The following is a 27,597-nucleotide window of genomic DNA, read 5'->3' as shown; positions in this document are numbered from 1 at the left end:
GGTAGCCCCACCCCTTGACAGGTGCCCTGTCCCCTGATCACCATCTTGGGACCAATGTCCCCGGGGCCAGCACTGGTGGCACCCAAAGTGGGGCACAGGCTGGCAGGGGTCTGTGGAGCTGGGCTGGGCTACACCAGCAGAGAGAGGGGGGAGCTGGCCCAGCTCCATAGAGCTCCTGCCAGCTGGGACCCCATGTTCCTGCTACCCTGCTCTGGGCCCCGCTGGCACTAGCCCCGGGACACCAGTGCGGGCCCTGTGCTCCCACTGGCTTCCACACCTGCTCACTCCCAGTACCCCCCAGTCCCGCAGTACAGGCAGGAGGCAGTGCACAGCCCTGACTCCTCCTCGTCGGCAGGGAAGAAACTGGTGCTGAGCACGGGGAAAAGTGGCCCCTTGCCTGCCCTGTGGCCAGCACTCCCTGCTGCAGGCACTCGCAGCCCATGAGGGGCTGTCTGAAACAGGCACAGGCTGCAAGTGGCTACAGTGTGGGGTACTGACCATGGGGTAAGTGAGGGACTGCTTTTCCCTGTGCTCAGCACCAGCTTGTAACCTGCCTCCGCTGCCAGCCTGGGCCCCACTGGCTCCGGGGCTCACCCGTTGGGGCTGTGTGCGGCAGCAGCAACTGCAGTCCCCTCAGCTTGCCGCAAAGTGCAATGTTGGCTGCTGCTGCCTGCCTGGAGCTCGCTCACAGGGCAGCCCACAGGTGACAGTGGCAAAGACTGCCCGCTGTGGTAACCAGGAGGGGCTGCAGCTGCTGCCATGGCACAGCCCCGACGGGTGAGCCTGGAGCTGGCGCGGGGCCCAGGCTGCCAGTGGAGCCAGGTTACAAGCTGGTACTGAGTGGGGGGGAAGCAGCCCCTCACCCACCCTCCGCCTGACACCCCGCGCTGCAGCTGCTCGCAGCCCACACGAAGCTGCCTGTGCCTGCTCCAGACAGCCCCATGCAGGCTGTGAGCGGCTGCAGCAGGGAGCACTGGCCACGGGGCAGGGTAGGGGCCGTTTTCCTCCATGGAGGGAAGGAGCCCGGGGAAAAACGGCCCCTCACCCACCCCATGGCTGGCGCTCCCTGCTGCAGCCACTCGCAGCCCACACGGGGCTGTCCGGAGCAGGCACAGGCAGCCCCACACAGGCTGAGTGACTACAGTATGGGGCATCGGGCACAGAGTGGGTGCGGGGGCACCTTTCCCTTCCCGCGCTCAGCTTTTCCCTGGGCCACTTTTCCCCAGGCTCCTTCCCTGCCCAGGTCCTCCCCTGCCCTTCCTTGCCCTTCCTTTCCCCCTTACCTGCAGTTCCGGCTTGGGGCAGCCACCTAGTCCCAGGCCAGAAGCCCCAGCTGGGGCCTCTGGCTGGGGGGGGGGCCCTGCTGTTGTGGGAGCCTGCCAGGCTTCCCCTGGGTCCTACTGCCCTTGGCTCCTGTCATTTTTGACAGGAACCAAGGGCAGATAAATACTAATTTTCTAAATTTTTTAGGGGCCCCGCAGGTCAGATGCAGCCCACGGGCCATATTTTGCCCACCCCTGCTATAACTGGATAACTATAATCTTGTAACTGGGAAATGTATGCAAATATAGTGTAGGGCATACATTGAGTATTATCTCTTTCACTGCAGAGAAAACAGAGGATGATCTGGAACGGGAAGCACGGCTAGTAGAACAGTGGGTAGGACTGACTGAAGAAAGGAATGCAGTGTTTGTCCCAGCGCCAGGCAGTGGTATTCCTGGTGCACCTGCAAACTGGTATGTGCACAGTATTCAGTAAGACACCCTGGACATTTAGCTTCTTGTATGTGAGCATTGCAAACTGGGCAATGAGATCTTGGGGCCCGGTTCACTTCTGTGTATATTTTTCAGTGTTATGCTATTTTGTGGTTAAGCTGGAAGAACTCCTGTTGGGCCCTGAATCCGTAATATCCTAGTCCAGTAATTCTCAACCCTGGGATGCTTTCAGGTCCTTTTAAGGGTGCCATTGGATGCTGTGCAATATTAGCACTGTTAGGCATGCAAATACTGGCACACAATTCACAAGACAAATCCAGAGATTTCTAGTAGTAGCGCACAATGTGAAAAAAAAACATTCTGACCTGTCATGGTCTTTCTGAGTTCTTTGCAGCAGAAAAGTGACTGTGTTATTTTTCCATAGTTAAAAAAGAGTGAAAGCTACAAGCTGGCATTTTCTACAGGTGCCTGGCATCTAATGAGCGCTTCCTTGATTCTTAAAAGGTTGAGAACCACTGTTCTAGGAGGGGATATATTATTCCGCCAGCTAAATCCTGTTTCACTTTCATGTACATATTTGACACATATGTAGCCATGTAGTGTCAGGTTTTGGCATTTACACACAGTCTTGATTCTGTTTCCACCTATGGTAGAATAGGATTGTCTACTCATTGTTGGGGCGTACTTATGTGAGTGGGGGGACAGAGACATGACAATGTGGCTGGGTGCCTGGGGTACTTAACCCATGCAGGGGCAGCAGTGACTTCCTGCCGCTGCTGACATGATTGTATGATTGTGGCAGCAGCTGATTTTTTTCCATCCATCCCCAACAAGTCAGTGCCTGGGGCCTTGCTCTAGTGATGTCACTGGGGGCAGAAGGGCCCTCATCACTTTTTAGCCCAAGAACCAAGGTTAAGGCAAGGGTGTCAAACATGCAGCCTGTGGAATTGTTTGAAGTGCAGCAGAACAAAGTCAGGTACCTGGACCCCAGTAGACATGACTATCAGCAGCAGGCCCCCATCTTCATGCCTCTGCCTAGTCAGAGCTCCTCATTGTAAAATCATAGAAAGTTAGGGTTGGAAGAGACCTCAGGAGGTCATCTAGTCCAACCCCCAGCTCAGACCAGGGCCAATCGTCCCCCCCCATCCCAGCACCTGTGCAGCAGCTGCCCCCGGCACGGGACCAGCACAGCTCAGCAGGGCCCTACTCGCTGTCTGGGAGCTGGAGCAGCTCCACATGTCAACTGGAACTCCCTGTTCAATTCTCCAGCTCTCTGATTGTTCCCCCAGCTCTTTCTGAGGAGCGCGGCCTCCGGATCTGCTTGTGGAGTTTCAGGAGGTTGCTGCTGCCAGCTGGGGAAATAACCCAGGAGCCACCGCCATCACCAGCTGGCAGCAGAAGACTGCTGTCATCCCGCATCATCCAGGGGCTGCACCCCCCAGGAAGAACTGGGGGAAAGATTTGGGGACCTGAACATTCCCTCAGCCCCTGGTTTGATTCCCCAGCCCCCTGGTTCAAGTTTCCTGGGAGCTGGGGAGGCTCCATGTGTCAGCTGGAACCCAGTAGCACTCAGCCTCAGCAGCCCCAGCTCCTGGACAGTGTGCAGCGCCCTGCTGAGCCACATTGTACCCATCCATGCTATGTGGGTGCCGGGGGGGGTGGGATCCCTGCTGCCTCCCACTATCCCACATTGTGCAGGGGTGCTCTGTCCTGTGTGTCTGGAGGCCCCAAAGCCGCTGTTGCAGCTGGTGAGTGCAGGGCATTTAAAGTTTTTGGGTTTTTTTAAGTACTGGGACTAGGCTGGGGCTGGGCGGGGGATGGAGCCAGACAGGGCAGCCAGGGGGGCTTCCCCCACGGCTCCCCCAACCCAAAGAGAGGCAGGCACAGCCAGAGGAGCCATGGGAGACCCTGCAGCCGCCTGGCTGTGCCTGCCTCTCCCTGGCCTATCTGAATCTCCAAATCTCTCTGAATCAGCGCCGAATATTCCAAAGCTGATTCAGCCAAATCGATTCAGGACAGTGATCCGAACCTCCAAATCAAATCACTGTTTTCTGAATCCACGTCTGAATCAAATGCTTCCCTATTCACACACACCTAGCATTTAGGCACGTGAGGGTGAAATAGGGTTGAGCCTTTCCTGCTTGATACTGTGCTGGTTATGTTTACTTCTAAAAACAAAACTACATATGAGATTTCTTCTCCGAGGACAAAGAACCATATCAAAGCTTATTTGCATGCAGTTCAATTAAACTAACTAAAATAGAGCACCGTATATTAGTTCAAAATCTAAACAAAGAACTTCTTAGCTAATTTGTTAAGACTCTTCAGTAGTAAATATATAGTACAGTTTGAATGGGCACCTTAAGTCCTTATTTTCACATGCCTGTAATTCCAGAAAAACCTCCAAACCCTATAATTTTTGATTTATATTTTTTACTCATAGATGAATTAAAGAGAACTCAGTAAAATTCCACTTTTTTTTAAAAAAAAGTTCAGACGAACCTGAAAAGAATGTGTTCTCTTCTCCACTCATAGTTCAGTTACCCTTATTTTTATTCAACTAACAAAACATGGCTTTCGAAAGATTCAGATGCAGCTTATATGAAAGAACTATGCGCACTTCTGTTAAATTTGGAAAAATGTGGTTGAAATGAAGCTGTAATTGACTGGAAGCATGTAGCTTGCAAGGATTCATCCTTTTGCTAGTATGGGGACACAAAAGATGTCTGAGGAGATTTTTTTCCCCCATCTCTAATTTCTAGGTTTATTTGATTTTTTTTGCCCATCTCCTTCCTCGCTTAAATAGTGCATGCCATTTAGCCTGACATATGCACATTGAATGCTGTGGCACTTATTTCAGTGATGAGTTGCATACGTATCAAAGGCTACTAACTCAGGCATATTAGACAATTAAATAAACAGCATTTTAGTTGCATGTGCTCTGACCTGACCTTTTCTTAAATGACTGAGTTACTTCAATGTACAAAAAGGCATACTAAAGCAGTGCATAAAACAGGATACTTGAAGGTGTGGTTGCCATACTGATTGATGTGCTGCATCATATGAACTGAGTTTTATCTTAAACTATGATGGTTAGCTGCATATATAGGGATACAAAATAATGTGTGCACAAAGTGGGTTAATTATTAAATCAGTGGGAACTATAATTTTGAGTATCCTAATCAGTTCTGCTGTAGTTTAATTTTCCACAAAAGTTTGGGGGTTTTTAAATCCTTCATGGATGGCTGTTTGTGCAGGTTAACTTCCATACTAATAGCATCTTGTTTTTCTTTTAGGATTCCACCTCCAGGAATGGAAACTCACATACCTGTCCTTTTTCTTGATTTGAATGGTAGGTTGTAGCTGCAAGTTAAAAAACTTGTACTTCATAATAGAATTCAGATCAATAAATAAATAAGCATTCTATGGATGCTGTGGGAGTCAGGGAAAACTGAAAATGAATCATGCTATCAGCTTGCTCTCTGATAAAGCTTTTCTAAAATCTTTTCCCCCTCTGTATTTCCTAGCTGAAATTTGTTTTATATGAAAGCTCTTTGTACAGTTAGTAGATAGGAGATGAAATATGATACTTAAGTTGAACTGCCTGATCTAATAAATTACCACAAAACTTGTTCAGTTAAGACCCTTCTATAGCCTGATCTATTAAACCAAAATGTCCATGTTTCATAGAATTCCAGTTTTGGTATAAATGCCCCTTTACTTAAGCAAGGGTTTTGCAAAGAAATTTGCTTGTTAGAATGTATTGCTAGCAGCAGAATTTGTCAAAGCTTGCCGTGCACAATAAAGTAAAGGCATCTCTAGAAATACAGTGTGAAATTCTGCTTGAATTAAAAGTAAGAGTGAATGTATGGTCTCAACTTTAGCATGGGCCTTGTGTGTGCTGACAACCTAAACAAATTATTGCATGTGGTTATGTTTATCCAAGACTAACTCTTAGATGAAATATAGACAACATGATATAGTAACTGGTGTCTTATGATTCACACTTCTATGAATTCATATTTCTTGATGTAGAATGTTTTTCATTCTCTCTTTGTGTTCATTTGATTGTAGCTGATGACCTCACTGCCAATGAACAGCTTATCGGTCCTCATGCATCAGGAGTGAACTCAATATTACCAAAGGAGCATGGGAGTCAGTTCTTCTACTTGCCCATCATAAAACACAGTGATGATGAGGTAATTTACTAGCAAGCTGCCTCTGGCAGTTGTGACTTGCATTAATAATATTTTTCTTATTTTGTCCTTTATGTATTTAATGCTCGTCGATGGTTATAGATATTGCTAGTGTTATATCTAGTGGTGGGGAGTGTTTGTTGAAACTTCAGACCAAGCATGTTACTAACCATATATAGGCAACTCTTTATAGTTCTGCCTACTTGAACTTGTTGTAGAAATAGAGTTTCTAATAAGTTTAGTTTCTGGTAATTGCAATCAGTTTCTTTATGTACTTCCAGTTGGATGGAATATTCTTTGTTTCCTGTTTTAAACTGTTTAATTGTGATAGGCGATATTAAACACCAGCCCATTTTGGAGCTTTCAGTGATAGATGTGCATCAGGGGTGTCAAACTCATTTGGCCTGTGGAGCAGATGAGTGGTGAGGGTCTGAATCATTGCCCCTCCCCCCACATGCTGGATCTGCTGCACTTGGTGCCTGTTTGAGCTGTTTTGGGACATGTGATGCACATGCCAGCCACCCTAGGAGCTGTGATGCATAAATGCTGTAGGTGCTGTGTGCAGTGCACATCCCAGACTGGCTGGAGTGGGCACCATATGTAGTATGTGTCCTGGAGCAGCTGGAATAGGCACCATGTGCAGCAGAGATCCCAGATTGGCTAGAAAGCGTGCTGTGTACAGTTCAGTCAGTCCGGCCAGAGCGAGCACCATGTGCGATATGTGGTGTTTACCCCAGCTGGGCTGTGCTACATGTGGCTCCCATTCTGGGCTCTGTGCTGCCCATGGCACTCCCCAGCTGGCTGCCATGTGTGGCACAGATCCCCGAGCTGCTAGAATGAACATCACATGTGGCATGCATCTCAGGCCTTGCCTTGAGGCTGAGGAGGTGCATGTGTATCAACTCGGACCCAAAACTGGCACTGGGGCCAGATGATGGAACTCCACAGGCCAGCCATATCTTTGATGCCCATGATATACATGATTTGTTCAATTTTAAGGTGACCTGCAAAGGATGAGGAAAAAATTAGGACTTGTACTTTCCCCGCTGCTGAATCTCAAAAACAGAAAGTATGAATGACTTGAGTGGGTGCAGAGGTGTCTTTGGAAGAAACAAGGAGGGCATTCTTCAACAAATGGGAATAGAACTACTTTGCAAAGGCTTTGTGTGCCCCCTACTGGGGTTCAGTCCTTTCACTGATTTCAGTGATCTTTGCATCATTCAGTTCCAAGTGGGGAGTGACCAGAGAACTCACATAGGGCCTGCACTGGAGGGTCTTTGCCTTTAGGTTTATATCTTCCTTTAACTTCCTTCACCAAAGATTGCATGGTCTGGCTCTGACAGCTACCCCACAGTTCTTGAGGAATTGGAGATTAGTTCCATTGCGGAATTGCCTACTCTGAGGACAGGATTTGTCCCATGAGTGTCAACTCCAGTTCTGTATCTTTTATGGATGAAAATTTTAATTCTTAATAAATTATTGCAAATCTTAAATTTTAATGGACTAATTTAAACTTGTTGGTTTCATTTTCTGCCCTCTTTCCAACTACCACGCTTAACCTATTTAGGTTTCAGCCACTGCTGCATGGGACCCCTCTGTTCATGATTCGGTGCATTTGAACAGGGTAACCCCACAAAACGAGAGGATTTACTTAATCGTGAAGATCACCGTGCAACTCAGTCACCCTGCTGCAATGGAACTGGTGTTACGTAAAAGGATTGCAGCCAATATTTACAACAAGCAGGTGATATGTTTACATATAACTTACAGCTTTTGATTCTATTGATGTCTCATTCTAGCCCGGTTACAAATTGAGTCTCCACTGTAGTTAAGAAAGAGAAATGAGAAATCAGTCAATGGCATTAAACAGTGTACTTAAGAAATCCTCTTCTGAGCTATCATCTCCAACCTAGTTTGGTTCAAATGGTATCAGATACTGATGTTACAAGAAAACAGTTTTCATCTTCCTGCCTCCACGGTACAACAAAGCTGTCCAGATGGCAGCCTGCAGGCCACATGTGGCCCTCAAGGGGTTAATCTGCAGCCCCAGGGCTGTCACGTGGCAACTGCTCCCCTTGTTGCTCTGGCTGCTACTGCTTCTACAGCCAGGTTCTCCTGACTTCCCCTCCTCTCCTGACTTCTGCGTTTGCCTCAGGAGACAGAGGGCACACAACCTGTGGCACTGAGGGAACAGGGGAGCCTGCAGCTGAAGAGTGGAGCTGGGGGTGCGGGAGGAGCCCACCCATGTGTGCTATACATCTGTGAGGGACAGGGGATGCCCTGCATGTGTAGTCTAGAGGTGGTGGGGGTTTTGGCATAGGGACTGGTGGCTCACACTAGTGCAGCCTCCAGGGCTTGTGGCCCCTGCTAAAGCAGCTCATGTGACATGCAGTCCCCCAGCTGCTTTGAGGTTGGACAGCCCTCCTATACGACAACATATTCACTCCTTTGGAGAAATCTGCAATACATTATCTAAACTGGGTTCACTGCGTAGTATCAACCAGCTGGGTTTTTTTTTTTTTTTTTTAACTGTTTACTCCAGGAGCGGTCTTTTTCTGTGTATTAAATTTAAACACAGTATGTTGTTGTCTTCCTTTTCTCTCAGCCCCTTCCAGTGTCTCAGACAGACTTGAGATTTCTTCTTCCTCCTGCTCGCTAAGCCCCACTAAGCACATTTTTCTTCCAGTCATAGAAATTGGGTACCAGGGTTTTGCTGCTCATGTACCAAGCAGTGAGATGCATTCTGAATTTAGTGAAAAATGCCTTCCTTTTAAAAGACCATGAGCATGAGAAGTTCAAACTCCTTGGCTTTTTGTGCTGCAAGAGAAAAACTGCCCAGGGACTATATTCTAATTCATCTTTTTTTGCTTGGTTATCATTGCTTTTGAGCTTCATGAATCTACAGTGTTATAGTAAGTGGAGAAGATCACAGAATACAGTAAAAGAATTAACTATTTGATGGGCTGAAAACATACCAATAGTGAATGTTATGGTTGCTATATGAATTAAGTGGGGAGTCGAAATTGTATTTATATTTTGTTATCATCATACAGCTGTAATCAGATATTGTCTAGCCCAGGGGCGGGCAATTATATTGGGCAGAAGGCCGCTTACTGAGTTTCGGCAAGCCATCGAGGGCCACATGACAGGCAGCCCAGGGCAGATTAATATTAATTTTCTAAATTTTTTAGGGGCCCCATGGGCTGGATAAAATGGCCTGGTGGGCTGCATCTGGCCCCTGGGCCATGTTTTTCCCACCACTGGTCTAGCCTATGGTCCAGAGAATGATCGTTGCTGACATGTGAACAGTAGAGATTTTCAGAGCTATCGTTTCTGCAGGTGATTTTCAGTTATGGCACCGCTTGTGTATCCAAAGTATGTATAAAATGCTACTACTAAAATTTGGTAACAATTTATTCCTGCTTTAAACAGATGTCAAGTGCAAGATAATGGAGAAATCTGGTTCTTTAACTTCAGAAACACATTGAGGATCACTTTGTTATTAGTAAAAAACTTCAGAAATATTACTGAACTTGCTAAATTGTTGTCATTACATATGTTAAGATTTTTTAATGCACAAAATGCATAAAATTACAGACTGTAAATCACCATTCTCAGTGCAGACATATAACATTCTTTTTATATTTCCAGAGTTTTACCCAGAGTTTGAAAAGGAGAATATCCTTGAAAAACATATTTTATTCCTGTGGTGTGACCTATGAAATAGTATCCAATATACCAAAGGTAATTGTTTTTCTCTACAGTCAAATTGTGAAAGGAGTAGAATAGTTAAACTGAAGTAGGAAGGAGATAATGGCTAGGTACAGACATTCATTTGTGCCAATAAGAATTAAGAAACATAATTTCAGCCCCTGGCTGGAGAGATACACAAGTGAGCCCTCTGGCCAGGAGACACTAGAGGGCAGCTCCTGGGCCACCCCTGCTCTTAGGGGAGCCCATTACTTTACACAGCCTTTCCTCTCCCCTGCCTGGGAAGGGGGCAGGATCTCAGCTGGACCACCTGAGCTGCACACAGGTTGATTTAAAGCCCGAGGTTCGGGGAAGCAGGGACAGCTTGCCTAACTCTGGATCCCAGGTCCCTGGCTTAAATCGGCACATGTACCACCCAGCCAGGTAGGACATACAGCATTTAAAGCCTGCAAGTCCACGAACTAGGATGGAAACAGCTTCCCCAATCCCAGTTCTTGGTCTCTGGGGCTTTTCAGTCTCCACCCTTGCTGTCCAGCTGGGTGGTGAGGGTGATACTTAAAGCCTGGAGGCTAGGAACTAGGCTTGGGAACAGTCTCCCTGAGACCAATTTCTGATCTCTGGGAATCTCCCATAGCTGCAAGGCTGCCCAAGCCAGAGCAGCCAAGTCACAGCTGTCTCCCTGCCCTATGCACACCTCCAGTTTTACAGGGAGGCCTGCACTGAATGGGAGATTAGTTCTGCAGCTGCAAAACTGCCCAAGCCCAGGCAGCAAAAGGAGAATTATCCCCCAAATCTTCCTGATGAAACCAGATGCACTGGGTAGGGGCTCTTCTCCCTTGACGGGAACCTTTAAGTGGTATCCTTCCCCCCTCCCCCCCCCCCGCCAGTCAGCCCATTAGTGGAGCAGAGGGCAGGTTCCTCACAGGGCTCCCTGACTGCTTGATCGTGGGCATGCTGCCAGCACACTTTCTCTCTCTGGGAGGGAGGGAGGGAGTACAGAGGCCTGTGGGATATTGATTGTCTCTCCTGAGAAAAGCATACAGGCATCTTATTTAAATCAGGAGAGGAAACATCTTCCTCACAAGGAATTGATTAAATGTCTTATGGAAGAGCAAGTTCTCTTCCACGAGAAATCTCTGGAACATCTTTACAGCTCTCTCTTTGTGCTGAGAGAAAAGGAAATTGAGTATGCAGTTTCTGTTGGTATGGATAAAACTTATTAATTGTGTATCTAAATTTTATGCAAAAACATTTCTTTTAAAGGGCCAGAAGCCCGGGGGGCTATTAATTTAGTTAGTTTCCTCCACCCATTTTTTATGTGATTTTGTGCTTTGTTTGAACAAATTATTACAGCCATAAGTGTCTATAGGTGGCATATACTGCTGTATTTAAAAAAAACCCAAGAAGATATATATGTAATTGATAACTAAAGTGAATGGATAGGAAGCTGTTTATTAATTGGAAGATGCTGTTTGTTTTGGTGCAATATTTATATAAATATTTTTGTATGCAAGACTGGTGCCCAGTTCAAAATTTGTTTTAAAAAGGTTAGAGGAAAATGAATTTTGTCTATATATTTTTACTCAAAAAATAAGCTAGCTGCTAATAGTTTCAAAGTTGGTAGGGTCGGAAGGGACCTGAGCAGATCATCAAGTCTGACCCCCTGACATGGCAGGAAAGTACTGGGGTCAAAAGACCCCAGCAAGGTAGTTGTCTAGCCTCCTTTTAAAGACCCCCAAGGTAGGAGCCAGCACCACTTCGCTTGGAAGTTGGTTCCAGATCCTATCTGCCCTGACAGTGAAGTAGCACGTCCTGATGTCTAGTCTGAATCTACCCTCTGCCAGCTTGTGACCGTTATTTCTAGTCATTCCTGGTAGTGCTCAGGGGAATGGGGACTCCCTCAATGCCTCCTGGTCCCCTCTGACTAGTTTGTAACAGGCCACTAGATCCCCCCTCAGCCTTCTCTTGTGGAGGCTGAACAGGTTCAAGTCCCTTAGCCTCTCCTCATAGGGCCTGCCCTGCTGCCCCCGATCATGCGAGTGGCCCTCCTCTGGACCCTCTCCATGTTGTCCACATCCCTCTTGAAGTGCGGTGCCCAGAACTGGATGCAGTACTCCAACTGCAGCCTGACCAGTGTTGCATAGAGGGGGAGGATCACCTTCTTGGACCTGCTTGAGATGCATCTGTGGATGCATGACAAGGTGCGGGTAGCCTTCCTGACCACGTCCCCACACTGCCAGCCCATGTTCATTTTAGCATCAGTAATGATTTCAAGATCCTTTTCTGCCTCTGCACTGATGAGAAGGGAGCTCCCCAGCCTGTAGGTATGCTGCTGGTTCTTCCTTCCCAGGTGCAGCACCTTGCACTTGTCAGTGTTGAAACCCATCCTGTTCTCATCCGCGCCCTGCTGTAACCTGTCTAAGTCTGAATGAAAGGTAGTTAGTAACAATACAGTTGCTGCCTTTTCCTGCGGAGCACTGAGGGGGCAATCTGCCGCCCCGACCCCTTAGCCCGGGAAGTCTGCTGCTTCCCAGGGGCCCGCATCCGAGACATTGCGGAGAGGATCCCGGAGCTCCTCCGGCCCACAGACCACTACCCCATGCTCCTTATTCATGTGGGCACCAATGACACGGCTCGGAGCACCCCCAGCCAGGTCATGAGGGGCTACAGGGATTTGGGAGTGGGGCTTAGGGGTCTGGGAGCTCAGGTGGTGTTTTCGTCGATCCTCCCAGTTTCGGGCTATGGGCTGAGGAGGGAGAGGAGGATCCACGCGGTGAACCAAAGACTGCCGCGCTGGTGTTATCAGGAAGGCTTTGACTTCCACGATCACAGCCCGCTCTTTGGAGAGAGAGGCAGCGAGCTGCTGGGAAGAGATGGCCTCCACCTCTCTCCCCTGGGGAGGAGGCTCTTCTCAGCCAGGCTGGCTGACCTGCTCCACTGGGCTTTAAACTAAGCCCGCTGGGGGATGGGGGGACTACTGCCACTGCTGGCCCGCTGAGCGACCCTTGCAAAGCCAGCAGACCAAGGCACTTAAGGGGGCACTTAAGGGAGCCCAGCCCTGGCACAATCTGTGGGCAAGGCAAGAGCCCCCAAGGGCACACTTGCCTGCCTGTACACTAATGCCAGGAGCCTGGGCAACAAGCAGGACAAGCTCGTCCTCCTGCTCAGTGCAAAGAAATATGATGTCATTGGGATAACGGAGACCTGGTGGGACTCCACCCATGACTGGACCATGGGTATAGAGGGCTATACCCTATACAGGAGGGATCGTGTTGACAAAAGGGGCGGGGGTGTAGCTCTCTATGTGAAGGAAAGCTACATGTCCCTGCAAGCTGATGTTGGCGACTGGCATGGACAGCTAGAGACCCTCTCGGTAAAAATTCATGGGGAATTCAGCACAGGAGACACAACGGTGGGAGTCTACTACAGGCCTCCCACTCAAAGTCCCGAGCTTGACCAGGAGTTCGCCCGGGAACTGACTGAGGCCGCTTGCTCCAGGACCTTGGTTGTCATGGGTGACTTCAATTACCCGGACATCTCCTGGGAAGATCACTCAGCTAAATCTGAGCGGGCGCAAAGCTTTCTCTTGTGCGTGGATGACCTCTACCTGACTCAAGAAGTCTATGGGCCAACGAGAGGCAAAGCGCTGCTCGACCTGGTACTGGCTACGGGGGACGACCTAGTGATTGATAGGAAGTTGGGTGACAGCAACCACGAGCTGATCACCTTCACCATCCGCCGTAAAGCTGGCAAGTCAGTCAGCAACACAGAAGTCCTTGACTTCAGAAAATCCGACTTTGATAAGCTCAAGAGGCTAGTCGGTCAGGCCCTCAGGGACCATGACCCCAGGGAGATGGGAGTTCAAGAAGAGTGGTTGCTTCTCAAGGAAGCGATCCTCAGTGCACAAGCTAAATCTATTCCAACACGGAGGAAAGGCAGCAAGAAGGCACAGCAGCCCCTCTGGCTCTCCAGAGACCTAGTGGACCTACTGTGGCTAAAAAGGAAAGCCTACAAAGGATGGAGGACGGGATTCACCTCCAAGGAGGATTACTCCGCACTGGTCCGGTCCTGCAGGGAGCAAACCAGGAAAGCCAAGGCTGCAACTGAACTCCAACTAGCTTCAGGCATCAAGGACAACAAAAAGTCCTTTTTCAGATATGTGGGGAGCCGGAGGAAAAGCAAGGGCAACGTTGGACCCCTGCTAAACCAGATGGGGCAACTGACAACTGACGCCCAGGAAAAAGCCAACCTATTAAATAGGTACTTTGCGTCAGTCTTTCATCAGTCACATGGGATGCCCATGCCTGCTATGGGACAGGGAAATCTGGGTGAGTGGGATCCCCTACCCTCCACCAATGCTGACCTTGTGAAGGAACACCTTGAGAAGCTGGATACCTTCAAGTCAGCTGGCCCTGACAATCTGCACCCCAGGGTACTAAAGGAGCTGGCGAGCATCATAGCCCAGCTCCTGGCACGGATCTTTGAAAACTCCTGGCGCTCTGGTGTAGTGCCCGAAGACTGGAAGAAGGCCAATGTGGTGCTGATCTTCAAGAAAGGGAGGAGAGTGGATCTGGCTAACTACAGGCCCGTTAGCCTGACTTCTATCCTGGGGAAGATCTTAGAAAAGTTTATTAAGGAGGCCATCCTTGAGGGACTGGCCCAGGCTAACATTCTAAGGGACAGCCAGCACGGGTTTGTTGTGGGTAGGTCTTGTTTGACCAATCTCATTTCCTTCTACGACCAGGTGACCTATCACCTGGACAAGGGAGAAGAGATTGATGTCATATATCTTGACTTCAAAAAAGCTTTTGATCTGGTATCACATGATCACCTCTTGGCCAAACTGGCCAGTTGTGGCCTTGGCTCCACCACGATCCGTTGGCTGGGAAATTGGCTTCGTGATTGGACCCAGAGGGTTGTGATTGATGGCAGTCACTCATTGTGGTGCCCTGTGACCAGTGGGGTCCCTCAAGGCTCTGTCCTGGGACCCATACTGTTCAACATCTTCATTAACGATGTGGACATTGGAGTCAGGAGTGGACTGGCCAAGTTCGCCGATGACACCAAACTTTGGGGCAAAGCATCCACGCCAGAAGATAGGCGGGTGATCCAGGCTGAGCTGGACAAGCTCAGCAAATGGGTGGACGAGAACCTGATGGTGTTTAACACTGAAAAATGCAAGGTTCTCCACCTTGGGAGGAAAAACCTGCAGCACCCTTATAGGCTCGGCAGTGCTACGTTGGATAGCACTACAGAAGAAAGAGACGTGGGGGTCATCATTGACCACAAGATGAACATGAGCCTCCAATGCGATGCTGCGGCTAGTAAAGCGACCAAAATGCTGGCGTGCATCCATAGATGCTTCTCGAGCAAATCCCGGGACGTCATTCTCCCCTTGTACTCGGCCTTGGTGAGGCCGCAGCTGGAGTACTGCGTCCAGTTTTGGGCTCCACAATTCAAAAAGGATGTGGAGAAGCTTGAGAGAGTCCAGAGGAGAGCCACGTGCATGATCAGAGGTCAGGAAAACAGATCTTACGATGACAGGCTGAGAGCCACGGGACTCTTTAGCCTGGAAAAGCGCAGGCTCAGCGGTGATCTGATGGCCACCTATAAGTTTATCAGGGGTGAACACCAGGATCTGGGGGAATGTCTGTTCACCAGGTCGCCCCAAGGGATGACGAGGTCGAACGGTCACAAATTCCTGCAAGACCGTTTCAGGCTGGACATAAGGAAGAATTTCTTTGCTGTCCGAGCCCCCAAGGTCTGGAACAGTCTGCCAGCAGAGGTGGTTCAAGCACCTACATTGAACACCTTCAAGAGTAAATTGGATGCTTATCTTGCTGGGATCCTATGACCCCAGCTGACTTCCTGCCCTTTGGGCAGAGGGCTGGACTCAATGATCTCCCGAGGCCCCTTCCAGCCCTAATGTCTATGAAATCTATGAAATTTTCATAGTTGTATTTACAAGTTAGTCTATGAAAATTTTTCAGAATATTTGAAAATCAAGAAAGAAGTTGTTGTAGTTATTAAACAGTTAACCCAAACCATATGAAGCATCAGATAATGCATTCACAGTTGGTGGAAAATTGAGTCGATAATAAAACAATAGAGCTTGGCCTTCCTTTCGTATCTAGACAGATACAGATCAGTCTCAATTCCATGCAAGGAGTATTGATATGGTTTATTTCCCCAAGATTGAGACAGTCTAAATAAATAAATCATGCTGTATTCAGATCAACAGGTATTAAAAAATCTATTTTAAAACATGCCATTTATAATTTTAGGCTACAGAGGAAATTGAAGATCGTGAGACCCTGGCTCTGATGGCTGCAAGAAGTCAGAATGAGGGTACATCTGATGGTGAAACTTACATTGAGAAATATACGCGGGGAGTGTTGCAAGTAGAGAACATTCTGAGCCTGGAACGACTAAGACAGGTAAGGAAAAGAAATTTAGTGCAACTTTTAAAACTCTGGGAGAGGGGAACGGTTTTTTTTGGAGGTTTTAGTGTGTTTAAAATCATTGAAGAGCTTGGGGACAAAAACTGCTGATATCTAGACTTTTTTGTAGAATGCTATTTCAGTAAAACAGAAATGGAATAACTATCGCAGCACTGTTAGTCAAAACCTAAAGAAGAAATCTAAACCTGATAGATGTGTTCACAGAGTTTTTGTGTGGGTGTGTGTGCGCGTGCATAACTTTTGTAATTTAAGCTGTTCAAACACCAGCTCCATTTTCACATGGTTTTCTCAACTGTCCTTGAAATGGGCCCTCCCATGACTGTTGACTTCGTATAAGGAGATCCTTAAATAAATGGTCCAGCCTTTATATCAGTATATCTTTCCATGTCCCCATTCTGTCGGCACACAGGCAGTCACAGTCAAAGAAGCACTCTCCAACAAGGCAAGGCATATGCGGAGGAGTATCAGCACACCAAATGTCCACAATGTAAGGAAACTTTTCATTTGATAAGCTATTGTAAGAGTCAATTTTTTCTGTGCTTAATTTGCAGCATGGCAAAATGAATCCTGGCTACTATCATACTCACTGTCTGTGTATTCTGAGCTAGCACTAATACAACATGCAAAAAAATCGTATGAAGAAGTATGGAGCAGGGTGATAATTTATTAACCAAAACAATCACTTGCGTAATCTAAATTAAGTCTCTCTCTCTCTCTCTCTTTTTTTTTTTAGGTAAATTTTGGGCTCAAAACCAGCATTGTATATCTTACTCTAAACTTTTATAAAAGATGCCCCTGCATTATATTGTGGTATGATCCAAACAGTCTAGGTTTTAATGCTTTCAGTTTTAAATAACAGTTTCATTGTATTTTCTCCCGTTTGGGTTGTTTTTTAAATTGCTGCAACATCTAGAAGGCTTTTGTTTATATGTATTTTCCTCATTCTCCTATGCAGTAGAATCAGGATCTGGTATTTACATTGATGTGCTTCTAACAGCATTGTTTAGACGCATAAAACATGAGGTTTTTGGGGAGGTCAGACTACATGATATTTTTGGCCCTTCCTACCATGTTCTGTGAACACAGGATGACCTTAGTCATGACCATTCATTATTTTTTTTCTAGGTATCCTCTAGCCGATTAGATCTTTCTGGTTGTGATGAGGATGAAAAGGTATGTGAATGCAGATATTAAAAAAACTCTGAAGTCTGTTATTTTTCTTTAAAAACAAAAAAAAACCCAACCCAAAATATCATCAACAAAGAAATGCTTCCTCTTTTTGAATCGTGAATACAGGAAAATCAAAAGACTTGTTTTCATTAGGTATGTTTTAACAGTTTGGCTGATAGTGATGTGTATGTTAATTACAGCAGAATTTTCTAATTGATAGGAGGGAATAGGAAAGCTGTAGGAAAAACTAGAACATACTTTTTGCATAGGAGCTGTCCAACATGACGTGCACAGTAAAACCCAGATCATTCATATCTGGGTGGCTTGCAGCTCACTCAATTGGCAGCAGGCTGCCAAAGTAAACATGAGCCACTTATGCATTTGCCATGGCTTTTATTTCAAAGGGTGCTGCTGCTGGAGTTTATCAGTGGTCCATGCATCTAATCAGCTAATCAGAGAAGCAGCACCCTTTGAAATAAAAACTGCGGTAAAGAGCTGGAGCAACTCAGTAGTTCCATGCAACTGTTCTCATCTTCACAGGGGGCTAGGAATCTAAATTTTTGTAGCATCTCGGTTCTACAAGTGAAAGCCTTGCCCCGTACTGTGGATGAAACGATTCTGTACTTAAAATGGCTGTTGCCGCCATTATTCTAGTGCAGTTTCTCTTACTGAGATTGACGGTGTTCTTTTACCCCCATCTGTGTCATTTGGGAGAATAAGTAGGGAATAGTCTCTAGAATACTTTCATAGTGAGCACAGGAGATTTTTATACCATTTCTACTATTGTCTTAGGTTAACTGCTTAATATTCTGTCTGTCTGCTGTATGCATGTATCTCAAAGGAAAGTGTAAAGGGATAATAAAATTAGAAATGATAAAATGCCTCCAAAGAGAATGTTAAGGGCCTTCAACAAAAGATGAGTATTTCCCAAGTAATAGCTCTACCACCCTTGTACCTGCCAGGCAAACATGTTTTAACTCTTCTAAATCTATTTCAGATGCAAAGGGGACTAAATAATTCAACACCCTTGGCCAGGGAGGAAAAGGATATGTTGATGACATGTGTCCATTAGAGACTCTAAATCTGTGGAGACATGAATGGGTTACCCCATGGAAAGTCAGCCCCTCCCAATTAAAAACAACAACAAAAACAAGTGTGAATAAGTTATGTGGTCCCTAGAAGCAGTAGTGATAGATTTGCACCTGGATGGATCAGGGACAGGTTTCTCAAAGATCTCTGTCAGACGTGCAGGTAAAGGCACAATGGGATCTGCTGCAAGGTCCACACAGTTGCACTTCCTGCCATGCTACACGTGCGTAGCAGGAAGCATGACTGTGGGATCAAGCATCAAATTCCATCATGCCTTATTGCCATTCCATCATGCCTTATTGCGAGTGCTGAAGGAGCCTGGGATCATAATCCCACGCTCCCCCTGAACCAGAAAGTAGCAAGCTTCTGCTGCTAGGAGTCCCCCTCAACAGACAGGGCTTCCAGCCATAGGGGTGCATCTGGCCACATGTTCAATTAAAGGCATAATAGGAACCAGCCACAAAGTTATTACGTATTTTTTGTGGAATAATATTGTGGTTTATACCTCATTTTATCTCACCATTAATTGATTGAATGTGTGGCCAGGTCCAGTTTAAGATTAACTTGGTCAGTCACATCTTAAGTGTAACATGTGGCAGGGGCCATGCTTTCAAGTGCCTGCTTTTCCTTGCAAAGACTAGTTTCTCATACTTTCAGGTGCATGGTCTCCTCCTCATTTGGGCACAGCTACCACACTCCAGGTTTATGCTGTGAGCTTTACCTCTTTACTTATTGTCCACAGCTTGAGAGAATGCTGCAAATAATGTTTCCCTCTCCCATCCCAAGGGTTGGGCTGTCTTAGCGGAGTAGAACTTATCCAGAACTGTCTAGGAAAGAATGACATTTAAGTAATAGTGATGTGCTGTTTGTTATTTTAGCTATGGTCTCTTATGTTCCTAATGACTAACAAATGCTTTGTTCTGCAAAGCTGTGGCTTTGTTATTCTTCAATTTTTTGGCTATAAAACTCCAACAAAGAAGACTTCCACATAGAGCCACATCAGTTTGGTCCTATTGAAGGACTCATAGTGACAGACAGGGATGCTGATTAGGGCTGTGCGAAGCTTTGGTTGCTGATTTGATTCGGTGGAGATTCAGCCCGACTTGGTGGCTGAATGTGAATCAAATCAGGAGATTCTTTAATCTCTCTGAATCGAATGGGAACCCTCTGAATCAACTTAGAAAAATTTGATGATTCAGACATAGACACAGCTTTAAATGTTTTTTTGCATATGTCAAGGTACCAGGCAGCTCATGAATGCTGTGATGCTGGGGCAGATGGAGCATCCCACAGGACTCTGGGGGGCTCCCAGTACACTCGCAGCAGACCTGGAAGTGGACCAGAAGCTTGGCGACTGGTGCCTTCTGGGTCTGGAGCGGTACCTGGGTTCCCTCCATAGCTGATCACCAAGGCAAGGGGGCCCCCCTATGGACTCGGTGCCAGACCCGGAATTGGACCGGAAGTACTTTTGGTCTACTTCTGGGTTCACTGCCAAGCACATGTGGGGTCCCCCCATGCTCCTGTGGGACATTCCATCTGCCCCAGCATCTCAGCATTCACAAGCTGTGCCTGGTACCTCAGGGTATGTAGAAAAAACATTGAAAGCTGTGTCTATGACCAAATCGCTGATTTTTTGAATCAGCATCGAATCTTCAGATTCGGATTTGGCCGAATCGAATTGGGGACAGTGATCCAAACCAATTAATCAAATTACTGTCCCCGATTCAGGCTAATCCGAATCCAAATCAAATACAGGCCCGCTTCGCACACCCCTAGTGCTGATCCCTAGAGACCCAGTCTAAGAGCAGCAAAGTCAGAGAACTTCCCTTAGGGTGAAGTGGAGGCCCAGAGCCTTAAAGAGAAAGTGAACTCCCAAGAGACTGCAGAGGGCATAGGGCTTAGCACATCTTGTGATCCATGAAAGCTGTTATAATTAGAAGGAAAAAAATATCCCCATCCATACTAAACAGGGAAAGCAAGCTACAGCTTTGCAGGGGAAAAAACCCCTTTCATATAATGTATGCATGTGAGATTGATTAAGCTTTGCTTAAACCAATAGCAAAGTTAATTAATTTCTTCTTGCTTGTCTTTATTAATGTTGTCTCCCTTAGGGTTGGTCTGAAAGCCACCTGGATGCATCGGACTGTGCTTCTAGTTATCAAGATATATCATGTTACGGTACTTTACCCAGGGATTCCCCTCGCAGAAGTAAAGATGGTAGTGGTAAGACTCTCAGAACTACACAGATATATTTTTAAATGATTCTTAGGACAACATGCAAAGCATTGTAATGTGAGACCGAAAATAAAACACAAAGTTTAAAGTCCTGTCAGTTGTTTCACCTGAGCATGGACATTCAAAAAGCCCAAGGTGGAATTGATTTAAGTTGCACAGTTTTCTGTAAGAGGCATAGTTTAGATCAGTAGCAAACAAAACACACACATTTGCCTTTTGGTTGGGGGAGTCGGCTACAAATGTTAGACCAGGTTGTGCCATTTTTAAACCAGTGTATGTGCCGAACCTCTGTTCTGTTATGGGTATAGACTGGTTTCTAATAACGTATACTGGTAAAAATGTAATGTCTAGTTTACTTTAACCTGGATTATATGGGGAAAGGGTTCTTTTCAGAACAGACTCCACAGAGTTCATGGATACTTGCTTCTCCATGTGTCTATGCATATGTCATCAACAAATCATTTGCTTTAGGCCAAAATGTTGCAAGCTTTTATAGGTAATACAGACTGAGATTCCACTGGAACTGCAAACCAGGGCTGAGAGCTTCATGTACCCACAGCTGTCATTAATTTTCTTTGGCATTACCTGAATTCTGCCCCAAAGAGTCTTGGTTCCAGTGCAAAGTGATACCAGGGGCAAGTCAGGGATGGTCCATGCACAGAAGGCAAGGTGCTGGCAGTTCTGATTTCAAGGAGAGAACACACAGAGCAACTGGAGAGGAAAGGGAAGAGTGGAGCTTCTGCACTGGCCTGGAGCTGTACATTGGATTGCTTCTCAAGTCAGCACAATTTCCCACCTACCTCAGTACAGCTCTGCATCGGTCCATGCTTGGTCTGCTTGCAGAATTTCTACAACATGGCCCATAGTGTAACCACAAGACTTATGAATATAATGTTTCCCTTCTGTTACTACAAGTTATTTTCTCTGCACTTACATAGATAATGCAGTAGCTACACAGAACTGATGTGTTGTGTTTTTGTTCTCCCCTTAGGTTGCATATCAGAGAATCCACATGCCTTAATGGCCAGCCCGTTTAAAGCATTTTCTCCTCAGCCACCAAAATTTTTCAAACCCTTAATGCCTGTAAAAGAAGAGCATAAAAAAAAGACCCCCCTTGAAAGCCGCCCTCTGCTTAGCCAAGAGGTAATTTTATGAAAATAGCAAAATGCTGAGTTTTTGTGCATAAGCAGTAATTTGTGCATGCATCCACAGCACAAGAGCTTTGTGCTGGTATTGACTGGTGTGTGCTTTACTTCCTACTCTCTTGCCCGTTTCACTGTTTGGTAAGTATTTTTGTAGGGAGTGTGTGTTTCTTTTTTTCATTTGCATATTTTCTTTGCAAAAACCTTCCACTGAATGTTTATTTAATCTCCAAAGAAGTTGCAGTATTTTTGGTAAATGGTGTTTTAGGATAGTTGGAACACACTTTTTTTCCTAACCTGTAACTTCATTGGGAAAATTGCATGAATTTCTGTAACTGTTAACTTGAACCATGGTCCAGTGTATGGCCTGCCTGTATGTTTCCCTGTAAGATGCCCTAATGTCTTTCTAACTTGCCTGGCTTGAATACTGTATCCAGGTGCTAGTGTTGTCTTTGTGTGATGTGTTGTGTATCTTAACCTTTGCAGAGTATGCCCTCATCTCAGGTACATAACGCTGGCTGTGTTGTGCCTTCAGGAAGTAAAGCCAGCAGCATGTCAATAGAAAACAATAGCATACATGAAGAGAAGATTGTAAGTTTGTATTGGTTTCTGTCATAATGCCTGGTGGTGGGTTTATGGCTCTTTCACGGGCAATAATGCAACAACTTCAGGGAAAAAAAATCACTGTGTATTTGGTGTCTTTAATTTTCACTGGCTATTAGAATTTGCTGTTGCATGCTTGTGAATATAATTGATAATTTGCGGTAACTTAATTTATTTAATTACTTGTGTATCACTTATCGAGGCTAAATCAATTTTGTGCAATAAAATACTGCACAATCAGTGAACTAGATCAGATACTTCAGTAAAAGATGTTGAGCTCTTTCTAACATACCTGTGTATATTACACAGATTTTGTGACTATACATGAAAGTAAGAGGAATGATCCCATTTGATGTAAGTAGCCATGCATTTAATTATGGGTACATCTTGAAAGCTTCCGGTTGCCTGGCATTGAAGTGCAGTGGCTAAGTTAACATGCAGGTTAACACCATATATCAGGTTGTAGGTTCATTTCCCCTCCCCAGTCATTTGGTTAAACTCGTTCTGCCCCTGTTAGTACTGCTTCTGTGAAAGTTTTGTCAACATTCATCTTGTGCCGTAGACATTTTTAAGGCTGTAGAACATGACTGTAAGCCCTTGCTTTAGTCTGAAACAGTATGAAAACTTAAGACCTGAAAATGTATTAAAAGCTCTATAAACCCTTGCCTATGTGCTCCCAAAATTCTTTCTATTCTGTAGGTTTTTGTATTGCAGTTCATAGTCGTTCATAAGGCTTGCTTTGTGTGGTTTGGTGGTTTAAGTGAAAGTTTGTAGGTTGTTATGCTGCAGTAGGCTGGCCCATTTGGTATTTACATTTGAAAACTGGCTGCAGTGCATGAGCAGTGGCTGTTTTTATTCCTTCATTGTGTTTTGTTTCCATATCTCTGTGTGAGTCAGCAATCAGTGTGTGTGAACTTCAGGCTGAGGACTCATACTGTAAAGAGAATAGGGAAAAAATAGCTCACAATTTGTTTAAAAATATGTCCTTAAGTCCTAAGGAAATTGAATTTACAAACATTCCCATAGCAACTACTCTACAATATAGGTCCCAGATCTAAAGTAACAACCCCTCCCCTTCCTCCCATCCTTCCTTTACTCAGCAGCCACCCTGTGGCAGGGGTGCCATGGGGGATAACGTAAATGGCTGGCAGTGGTCACAAGTTCCAAGCAGATAGCAGAAGCACTCATGGTGTGGCCTGGTGAGATTGCAACAAATCTGCAAATACAGCTAAATACCTTGTCACAAAGACATGAAAAAGGAAAGGAAGCAGCCACCTGATCTAAGCAGAATCTTACAGGTCAAGCTGTATCAAATGATTCAGGCTTGGAAAGCAAATGAGGGCTCCCAAGCTAAGCTAAAGGTTTCAAAGATGGAGTAAGCCTGTTCCTAAACCAGGCAGGAGTATGTGTTTCAAGCAGGAGCAAACCTTTGACTAAGCTGGATTCTCAGGATAAACTCTGTTTTTGAACAGTTCAGGTTTCACAGCCCATCTGTGAAATTTCAGCTAATCTGGTCCTCCATCCTGAAGTGGAGTCTGTCAGTTATCAGCAAACATTATGGGAAGGGATCACTCCATGACATTCAGCATCATCCTGACGTAGTAGATTAACAGGGCCATGTACCTGGTATAAGCCTGGAAGCCCACAGTTTCAAAATAAATTGCTAAATGGCACCATGGGCTTGAAATAGTTGAGTGCAGCCTTGGATATACTGTATTTGCTCAATTCAAAGACTGGGTTTTTCCTCTCATATAACATGGAGAAAATACCCTTGTCTTGGAACTGAGTGCAAGGTAGTGGGGGGAAGGGGCTGCAGTTGCAGATCCAGACTCTGGGTTGGGGCCAGAGTTACAGCTGCTGTCTGCCCCCCCACTGACTTCCCTCATCTGCAGCCTCAGGCCTCCTGCTCCCTCCTCAGGCCTCCTGCCCCTGTATTCTCCCTTCCCTCCCCCCCCACCCCACAGCTTCTGTCCCCTCCTACCTCCCTGCCAATAACCCTGGCTCTGGCTCCACTCCAGCCTGGGGCAGAGAGCAAACAAGCTCTGCCCCCAACCTGGCAGTAGTATCAGCAGCAGTAGGGGTGTGGCAGCTCTGGCCCTGGCTCCTGGGCTTAGTTGGAACTGCTGCTGTTGCTACCCTGCCCAGCACTGGCTAGATCATGAAAGTGGTCTGTGCCCCAGGCTGGAGCAGACTCAGAGTCTGCCAAAGCAAAGGGAAGAGACTGGATGGGGAAGGGGCAGGCAGGAGGCAGAGTCTGTGTGGAGGGGGAGGGAGATGGGGACCTGAAGCCTCGGGGGCCAGAGATTGCAGGGGAGGGTGGGGAGCAGAGTCTAGAGAAGAGAAGATACAAAGCAGGATAGACATAGTGGGGGGTGAATGGAGGCAAGGTATGGGGTGGCGGAAGCAGGATAGACATAGTGGGGGGTGAATGGAGGCAAGGTACGGGGTGGCGGGGGCAAAAGGAATACATCAAGCTGCTTGACTCCCACCACCTGTCCCCTGACTGCCTCCCCCTACTGCCTGCCCAGCCACCTGTTTCCTGCCATCTCACTACCGCCTGCCCCACTGTTGCCTGCCACACTACTTTCTCTCCCACCACCTGCCCTTGCCACTGTTTTCCCTACTACAGTGGTGGGAGGGGTGGGAATGATGAATTTAGAACAGCCCTCCAATAATTAGATTTTAGACATGGAAAATGATCGCAAATCTCTGAATTTTCCATGTCTATAATTAATTTGGGAGGGAGGGGGATCTTAAATTCAGGGTCATCTTGAATTCAGGTAAATACAGTAATACTCAGCAACATCTTGCATGGAAATAACAAGGAGTAGAAATACCAAAATTAATAAATATGTATTTAGAAAATGGGCAAATGGTATTTTTAACTGGAGCAAGTGTTATGCATCTCTAAAATGGCCTTTATGTTATATGGTGGCTGACCTGTCTCGTCAGTGTCATTGTTCTATGGGAAGTTTTTCTTTCATAATGTTTTAAGAGATTTATAAAACAGAAGAATAGAATTTAAACCACAAACCAGAATATTGACATTATGGAGGTACTAAAACTCTAAACAACACTTGCCTTTTATAATGCTGTTTCAAAACATAAATGGTCTGACACATTTGTGTTTGCTGCAATACATGTGTGTAGTGGCATGAATTAAGCGCAGAATATTTGCATATTTTATGATCTGACAAAGAATGTCTTGAATTTGAAAGCTTATCTAACTCTGCCCCAACTACACTGTTAGTCTGATAAAAGGTATCACCCTAAGAAAGCCTTGCCTCTGGCATAATTTCTGGACTTTCATAGCTATAACATCACTGCATATGATATGAGTATTTTTAAACTTTTTGTAATTATATCTCTAATCTTCTTGTTCCAGAAATTATCTCCATAGTGGGCAATAAACTTAGCATTATGAAAATTTAATGTACTAGTGGTGTAATGAATGAAGTGCTTCTTTCTTGAAATTAGCAGTCCAGTAATCAAGAATCTAAAGGTTATTTAAGACCCATAGCTTAGGAACTGAGTGCTTTCAAATACTGGATTGATCTCTACTAAATGCTTAGTATGGGTACAGAAGGCTTTTCATATAGTAATATCCCAGAATTTCACTGTGCTGTCAGCTCTGATTGTCTCTGAATCCTTGTGCTTTTGCTGCCTTTCGTATTTATCTATTTACAGTCTTTTCTGCAGGCACATTCTTACCACCCTCAGTCAGGAGTCTTTTTTTGGTGTTAATGACTCGTTTGTCCTGAGACCAGTTGGCTGGTGCTTCTTTCCCAGGCAACCAGGGATTCTCTGGTTTTGGTTCTTCCTCTGGCCTTAGCTGTGTACAAGAGCTTCCTGCTGCTGCTCTGTTCTCTCCCAGAGAAGTGGGAAGGACCCTAAAAGCACCCTTTAATTCTTCACTTGTGCTTCCTGATAGTAAGATCCCAGAACAGTGTATGTATATATATGTGTGTTTTTCTTTTTTTATTGTTTTCCTTCCCTCACCATGTCTAGAAAAACACTGGAGTCTGCCTTTATTGTTTTGAGAAAAATACTAATCCTGTCCCTTTGGATTGTTATATAATCATAAAACTGTGGACAGTATGACACTACTTAGATAACATAGACACATTTTATGTTTTCATTAACCAGAGATACCCATATAGTGTAAAGTATGACATGTCAGGACTACAGATTTAACTTTGTATTTTTGAACTGTTGAAACTGTTACTTATTTCTCCGTGCTCAAATGTAAACACATAACATTTTGCTTTATTTCATATACTGCATGTTGTGTGACCAGGTAATGTCATGTGTGTTAGGAAGCTAAAGGAAACATTAACAGAGAAAATATAAATAAAAAGCTAGGCAGGAGTTACGTAGGTTGAACTACTGGAAAAGGTTCTTTAGGGGATGAAGTTAGCAGTTACTGGGCATGTCTACATGTGGTTCCAGGGCCTGGGCTGGGAGATCCTTATTTTCTAGCCTGAGCTCTGTGATCCTGGGACCCAGGATCTCCCAGCTCAGGCCCTACAACCACAGAGCTCAGGCTGGAAGATGAGGATCCCCCAGCCTGGGCCCTCTACCATGGAGCTTGGGCTGGAGAGAAGGCTCTCCAAGCCTGGGCCTTGCAACTGAGGGGCTCAGGATGGGAGATAAGGATTTCCCAGCTTGGGTCCTGCGATGGCGATTGCATAGCAGAGCTGGGAGCTCTATGTTGCCAGGGTAGGGGGACATTGGCAGCAGACAGCTCCCAGCGACAGGCAGCCATCTCCTGTCCCCTGCTGCCCGGCTGACTGGGAGCACATTTGCACTTGATTGGAGGTCTACAGGTACCATAAGTAATTGAGAGTAAATCTGCTACTTGTATTTACAGGTAGCAAATCTATTTGAGATTAGAGCAAATTACTGCACAGTAAGCATCTGCACATGTAGATAGTGAAGCTTGCTTTACAGTAATATACTCTGGCAGGGTGGAGTTTCAGAACGCATGGGCATCGTGGGCACTGCCCACCCAGCCAGCACTCACATGCGTGAAGGCACTACAATGGGCACAATGGTCTGAAGCACCATGGAGTGAAAGCCCCTCTGGCTGTAGTATGGGTAGTCCCTGTGGGACGGGCAAGTGATGGGGATGTGGGTCCCCATCCAGGGCCCTGATGCACTGGGGGAATCCCAGGGCATGGAACCCTGCCGCTACTGACGAGGGGTTGTGCACACAGAGCACTGTCCCCCCAGCCCATCGTGGAGAACAGTGCATGCCTCTAGGATGGCCTTCGCA

General features: G+C 46.0%; 1 protein-coding gene across 7 annotated transcripts in view; it reads left to right on the top strand.

Annotated features, from left to right (window-relative positions):
- KIF13A (kinesin family member 13A) overlaps positions 1–27,597 on the top strand; it is a 197,382-nt gene that overhangs the window by 157,617 nt on the left and 12,168 nt on the right. For 4 of the 7 annotated variants that reach the window (XM_090039264.1, XM_090039263.1, XM_090039268.1 and 1 more), the window contains 11 exons: positions 1,610–1,736; positions 5,012–5,067; positions 5,790–5,914; positions 7,479–7,655; positions 9,563–9,655; positions 15,907–16,059; positions 16,493–16,570; positions 17,209–17,256; positions 20,454–20,565; positions 21,569–21,720; positions 22,206–22,310. In XM_090039264.1, the coding sequence (XP_089895390.1) occupies positions 1,610–1,736; positions 5,012–5,067; positions 5,790–5,914; positions 7,479–7,655; positions 9,563–9,655; positions 15,907–16,059; positions 16,493–16,570; positions 17,209–17,256; positions 20,454–20,565; positions 21,569–21,720; positions 22,206–22,310 (1,226 nt within the window). The remainder of the gene's footprint in view (positions 1–1,609; positions 1,737–5,011; positions 5,068–5,789; positions 5,915–7,478; positions 7,656–9,562; positions 9,656–15,906; positions 16,060–16,492; positions 16,571–17,208; positions 17,257–20,453; positions 20,566–21,568; positions 21,721–22,205; positions 22,311–27,597) is intronic. The other 3 variants (XM_090039265.1, XM_090039270.1, XM_090039269.1) reach the window with 1 other exon arrangement.

Source organism: Crocodylus siamensis, chromosome 3, assembly GCF_052110815.1.
Source record: "Crocodylus siamensis isolate JL-2025a chromosome 3, ASM5211081v1, whole genome shotgun sequence".
In the NCBI taxonomy this organism is placed as follows: Eukaryota; Metazoa; Chordata; order Crocodylia; family Crocodylidae; genus Crocodylus; species Crocodylus siamensis.
This window is presented reverse-complemented; position numbering and strand designations above follow the sequence as displayed.